Source organism: Gossypium hirsutum, chromosome A08, assembly GCF_007990345.1.
Source record: "Gossypium hirsutum isolate 1008001.06 chromosome A08, Gossypium_hirsutum_v2.1, whole genome shotgun sequence".
In the NCBI taxonomy this organism is placed as follows: domain Eukaryota; kingdom Viridiplantae; phylum Streptophyta; class Magnoliopsida; order Malvales; family Malvaceae; genus Gossypium; species Gossypium hirsutum.
The window spans coordinates 31386063-31392081 of NC_053431.1; the positions used below are offsets into that span (position 1 = coordinate 31386063).

A 6019-nucleotide genomic window follows, 5' to 3' on the forward strand; every position below is an offset into this window, starting at 1 on the left:
AAGGATTAAATTGAATTTTTATAATTTTAAGGGGCCAAAGTGCAATTTTACCTTTACTAATTCAAAATTTTAAAAAAATTTAGAATGCCTAAATAACAATTTTTCATTTTAGGGGGGGTGAGGCCCATGCCAATCCCCTTAGATTTACCCCTAAATTACCGAGTGCTACTCAAAATGCTTCTCCACAACTTGCCTCAACATAGATGTTGCATTTTTTCCCTGAATTTAATTTTTTTTAAACTACTTTATTATAATTTTCAAAAAATAAAAAAGTTTTATAATTTTGGAGAAATTTTGATTTTCATTTTTTTAATTGAGATTTTTTTAAAAATTTTCTATTTTTTTAGTTTTTTTTACAATTTTCATTTTTTTTTATAAAAAACAGCTTGTTATATTTTGAGATTTTATAATAAATTTTGGGGAAAATTTTCTGGTATTTCCAAGAATTTTTTTGAACTTTTTTCTAATTTTAAATTTTATGTATTTTTAAATTTTACCTTATAATTTTCAGTTTATTTATAATTTTTCAAAAAAAAATCTTCTGTTTTAAATATATATATTTAACTTTCTTTCTAAATTATATTGATATTTTAAAATTATTTCACATCAATGGGTCAATAAACTAATGGATATGCCATTGGTTAATGAACTAACGGGTATACAATTGACAAATTACGATATTAAAGTGATAAATTGGTTGAATATTAATTTTGTTAGCATTGACAATATTAGATCGTCAATTCGAATGCAAAAAATTATCTTTATCTTCTTATTTAAAGATTAGAAAATAATTATGGATAGTCCTAATCATTTATAAAATAAATAAAAATAAATAAATAAATAATCAAAGTGATAAAAGAAAATAAAATAGGGAGTGATAAAAGTGAACTGCTTTTAACCCATAAATAAGAAAACCTTGTGTTAAGCATCGAGATTTGTCGCCAATGCAGAGTAATCGTTTCAGTCCACTGCATTATCCAAAGATGTTACTGTTTTTCTTCTATTTTCTTTAAAGGAATTCATCATCCAGACAATTTAGGATGACTTTTCTCAATAAAGAATGTAATTTGAGCAGGGAAAAAATTAAAGTGGGTATTAGAAAGCCTTTAAGTTGATACTGTAATACTTTGACAAGGGTTAAATAACTCTGCAAAATGTACGACTAAAAAGTGTATGAAGATCGACAACATTCATTGGCTTGAATCAAAATTACTAGATTGATCTTCCGAGTCCATGATCATAGTAATATGCGGGTCCTCCTCAACCTTGGTATCCTTGGCAAGCACATTGCAGTTAATGGTGTGCCACACCGGTCTCTCTTCTTGGAATAACCTAAAAAAACTCAAGGATAGTATGAGAATCTTTTATTTAAATAAATAAATGGCGGCATTATACACATTATGAAACAGCCCTTTTTCTTATGTTGGAATGAAAGAGTTTCTTGACTGCAAACAATTTGACAGTTTATCAACACTTCAATATTTTTCATGTTGTTTGTTAGTATGACTAACTAGTATAGATCAACTGGTAAAACTGAAAGTTCCCAAGACCCAAGTGGCAGCTGGTAAAGTTACACCCCTCTGTTATACAATCAGAAAGTGGTATGCATCTACTAAATTGGGTTTCTTTTTCTCTCAACATGCCTACATTATACCTATCCAGCATTTTTGGTAAGCATCTCAGGACACTTGCTCATTGGCCATTTCAATTAATGGACCAATGTTTGGTTTTGTTGTGGTGACTAGATCGCTATTTCATACTGAGAAGAAAGGATAACAAGAAGCATTCGGTCATGCTCTATTTACATACAATTTCCTGCAATAGTAGATCACTGATCTTTCCAAAAGGCACAATCAGCTGTGAGTAACTAGAACCAGTAGTTCTAACCTTAGCATTCAGAGAACAGAGAGAGAGAGAGAAACTCACGGGTGTTTGCATAACATAGGGCTTAGAATAGTAAGTGCATACTTGCACGTGGATAACTCTGTAATTGAACTAATCATTGCTCTTGGCTCCGAGCAGACAAATCTCACCTACAAACAGTAAGAAGGAAAGCGATGAGAATGAATCTAAAAACAAAATCATGGGCCTTTTCCCTCCAAAGGATATCTAAAAACCATATCACAATCCTGTAATTTTATTGCTTCATACCTCAGTTTCTCGTGGCTGATTAGTAAGATCACATTGGGTTCCATTCGTATATTGATGAGCATGATACCTGTATGAGATGCAGGATCATTATTATTTATTAGTAATATTTTTCTTTTCTTTCCTTCTTTTACTTCACTAATTACTTTTCACCACTTGAAACCTCCTATTGTTATAAAAAAGAAATAAAGATGAAAAACTACAGGATAACCTAAAATTTTAAACCATTTGAGGCCTCACCTTTGTGATGCATCTTTTGAGCGAGGATCTTTTAATGCAGATATGTCAGAGAGATTCTGGTTGAAGGCAGCAGTGGCCTCTTCATCATATACACCCAAGACAAATTCCTGAACCACCTGCAATAATACAAAAATGATAGAAAATGTGCACAAGAAATTAATAAAATCTTCTTTGGAAGCTCACTGTATTCATTAAGGTAATGAACAGGTCATAGTAGGAATACTCAAAATTAATTTTTATGATAGCAAAAGATGCTGCTGCATCTGCATTTATAACTATTATTATATTACTACCACCTATTGTATAAATTGCTACTCAGATCAAATAGATGGTGCAAGCACCATATTCAGTGCCCAAAACCATCAGTTGAGTATCCATAAGGTTCTGCTCATTGAACCTTTTTGTTATATTTTTAGTAATTCATTTCAGAAAATAATGATATTCTGCATCACTGAAGGATACATCACAGACAGAACTCTCATACTAGTTAAAAAAACCAAGTTTAATGTAAATATGAGCACCTTAAATTCAATAAAAAATTCTACCTTATCCTCTTCCACATGTATTTGCCGTAACCGATTTTGATAGCAAAATTCATAAGACCACCAACCCTCTTGCTGCATAGAAAATAGCTGACAAAATAAGCACTAGAGGCAGATATGAAATAAGCAGCACGCAACTTGAAGAAAGAACAAAGGCTTTTTAATTCTTTGCATTAATCTCTGATGACAGCACCATCACTTCACCAGACAGGGTGTAGGAACCAGATGCTCACTCTGATAAAGCATCGATCTTTCAGTACTTCCAGCAGCTCATCAGGCGTCTTCAGTTTAACCTGTTTCTCAGATTCCACAATCATGGTACTAACGTTCTGCTGAGTAACTGGCTTTAGAGTCTTGGTTTTCTCCACCTTAGGCAAGAAACATAAAAAATTCTTTCCATCTTTATTAGGCATAAAAACAGACTCCTGATCATCATCCTGCAAAATGTTCCAGGCATTGTAATAGTAGATCACTAAAAATGGAACTTGATAGGTTCACATCAAAGGAAAACCAGCCCACTAAACTTATATGCACATGGAAAATTATGACAAGATTATGCCAAGATTTTCATTCGTCTTATTACCATTAATAACCCTCTTTTATAGAAACAGCACCAAGTTGCATGCCAAGATTACGTGCTCTCTCCAATTTCAAAATACAAACTTTCTTAAGCATTTGAACACACAGTATGAAACAGTATGTTGCTAGACAAAATGTATACTAGTTTATTTGAACCCACTAATAAGCTGTAAATAATAAGAGCATGTTACGTAGAAAACTTTAAAATAAAAAAGTTCATGCTTACATTAAGAAGTACACATGTAAATAATTTTCAGAATTTTTACATATTACCATTTATAAATTTTACTTGCTCAAGGAAATATGCAGTGGTGAAAATATAGTTGGTTAAGTCATTAAAGATTATGTTCCCTATGGTCTTATATTAAAATTGGACCACTCCACCTATTGCCAGTAGGTTTTAGGTTGGATGTTCAACATGATAAAGCCCAAGTGAACATCCAGATGATGCTTTAAACCAAGGCTTGATGAGCAAAAACTGTTTAAAATTCTAGTCTTACTTACGGGATGGTAGGGAGAGTCTTCAGAATGGAACTCAATCTTGTATTTTGGTTCACGGGAGCTTCGACCAAGTGTGCTAGCTGTTTATCAGTTAAGTAATAGAAAAGCATCAGAAAGCAAAAAAAACTTGATCCCAGTAGAACCAATATTCTAAATACTAAAAAAGAAAGAAAGAATACTATGACATTCCCAATGAATCAGTTGCAATAGTTAGATGGAAACGCTGTATATGATAGAATCACGCACAAAGATGGACTTGGTTGCAACAATTAATAGCTCTTTCTAATGGCATTCGTGGTGAGTGAAGACCACGCATTCTATTTTTTCTTCTTCTTTATTTCATTCTCCGGTTTCATTTGTTTCTAAAGTTCACCCATCTTTATTTAAGAACCAATAACCATTCAATTGACCCAAAGCCACAAAGGTATAAGAACATAAGCAACTTGTGGTTCACCATGTAGGTCAGCTATGATCCATAATATCCAAATTTATCAAACAATCAGCACCTAGCATAACTTTGCTCTCATCAATAAATGCTCACTTTCAAAAGTAGTTGGCATTCACAAATAAAAAACTAAATTCAACTGCAAACTCTTTCTAGTTGTGAAAAAGTATAAAACACTACTGATGCCGAAACCACTTTACTCAGATCATAAAAATATTCATCATATTGTCTTGCAAGAAGCCCTAGAAGTAAAGTAGGCATCAATTCTAGGCTACCGAAGAACCACTGGTATCTCCCATTTGATCACAATACCTAACTGAATCAAATTCCAAAACCACAAAACCCCCTTCTCTAACCAACAAGGGATGTAGCTGTAATAAAGCTCCTTCCTGCCTTTGGTGCTAATTTCACTGCTTAAGCACTACTAATGACTTAGTCATCAATTTTTTTACGGACAAATCGTTCTCCAATTGTGAAAAAAAGAGGAACCTATGAACAACCATATACTACTAATTAACAATAAAAAAGTAGTATGTCTTATAAATAATATAGAAAACATTCATTCATCTAAAACAATAAAATCACTGGGAATAGATATTTTAAGCCCACCTCATGAGCTCAACTCAAAGAAAATCCACAATTTAAAAACACACACACAAAATTAAGATTAATTAACACAAAAGGGGAAAAAACTATGAAATATCGGCTTACCTACATGAGATGGGAAAATCTGATCGGCTAAGACATTGCTGCACACGATACATAAAACTGCTACCAAACTAACAAATAATCTCATATTGCCTTGTACTATTTTTTTCTTTTTCTCTTTTTTAAAAAAAAAACAAAAATATTGAATAATAATTTGTTTTGTGCTTGCTAAGAATAGGTAAACGGAAAAAGATGTATCCAGTACTGTTGAAGATGACTCAAGTCTACGCAGGTTGGCCAATGAGATGTAGCCACGTCATGCAAAGCTGTGACAGTGGCGGAGATGGGCTTCGTTTTGTTTGTGTTTAAAAGCGTAAGCCTTCAACATGTTTATGGACCTAAGCCCGGAAATTATCCCATCTCATAATACAAGGTGAAGTGTTTTAAGGGATAATATAACCTTTAGTCCTTTAACTTGGTAATTTTTTTAACTTTAATCTCTAAACTTTTTTGGTTCACATTAATCTTTAAACTTATCAGTTTTTTTTTAATTTGGTCCCTAAATTTGGATTTCATTAATGCATAATGACATGGCACTCTAAAATTATGTTATATCATCACTTCAATTTTTATAATTTTAAAAAAAATTAATAATTTTTATGTAAATTTTATATATTTAATTTTTCAAGTGATGATATGGCACAATATAGAGTGTTATACCCTAATGCAAACCAAATTCAGTTTCGAAATTTTGGGTAGGGCTGAAAATGAACCGAGCTTAAACAAACAAACATTTGTTTATGTTCATTTGTTTATTTTTAAGTTTTGTTCATGTTCAATTTGTGTTCGTTAAGAATTTTAATTTTTTTTATGTTCGTTTATTTAAAATTATATGTGTTCATGTTCATTTGTTTAA

General features: G+C 31.9%; 1 protein-coding gene across 2 annotated transcripts; it reads right to left on the reverse strand.

The window, feature by feature from the left end:
- Positions 1 to 945: 945 nt before the first annotated feature.
- On the reverse strand, positions 946 to 5437 carry LOC107904835 (protein OS-9 homolog). 2 transcript variants are annotated; one of them, XM_016831371.2, is made up of 8 exons: positions 5167 to 5437; positions 4014 to 4090; positions 3164 to 3367; positions 2934 to 3005; positions 2389 to 2504; positions 2152 to 2218; positions 1927 to 2033; positions 946 to 1332 (listed from the first exon to the last, which is right to left on the reverse strand). In XM_016831371.2, the coding sequence occupies exons 1-8, from the start codon at positions 5249 to 5251 to the stop codon at positions 1191 to 1193; spliced, it is 870 nt and encodes a 289-aa protein (XP_016686860.1). In that variant the 5' UTR covers positions 5252 to 5437; the 3' UTR covers positions 946 to 1190. The 2 variants fall into 2 exon arrangements, with proteins under 2 accessions (XP_016686860.1, XP_016686922.1); XM_016831433.2 differs by having other exon boundaries at positions 5171 to 5350.
- Positions 5438 to 6019: the final 582 nt, after the last annotated feature.

Excerpts from the sequence above, each read along its gene's own strand:
- LOC107904835 (XM_016831371.2), bottom strand. The coding sequence starts at position 5,251 with ATGAGATTATTTGTTAGTTTGGTAGCAGTTTTATGTATCGTGTGCAGC. Across the intron at positions 3,006-3,163 it reads AAGATCGATGCTTTATCAGA|CAAGAGGGTTGGTGGTCTTA; the intron begins GTGAGCATCTGG and ends TTTTCTATGCAG. Across the intron at positions 1,333-1,926 it reads CCTATGTTATGCAAACACCC|GTTATTCCAAGAAGAGAGAC; the intron begins GTGAGTTTCTCT and ends GAGTTTTTTTAG.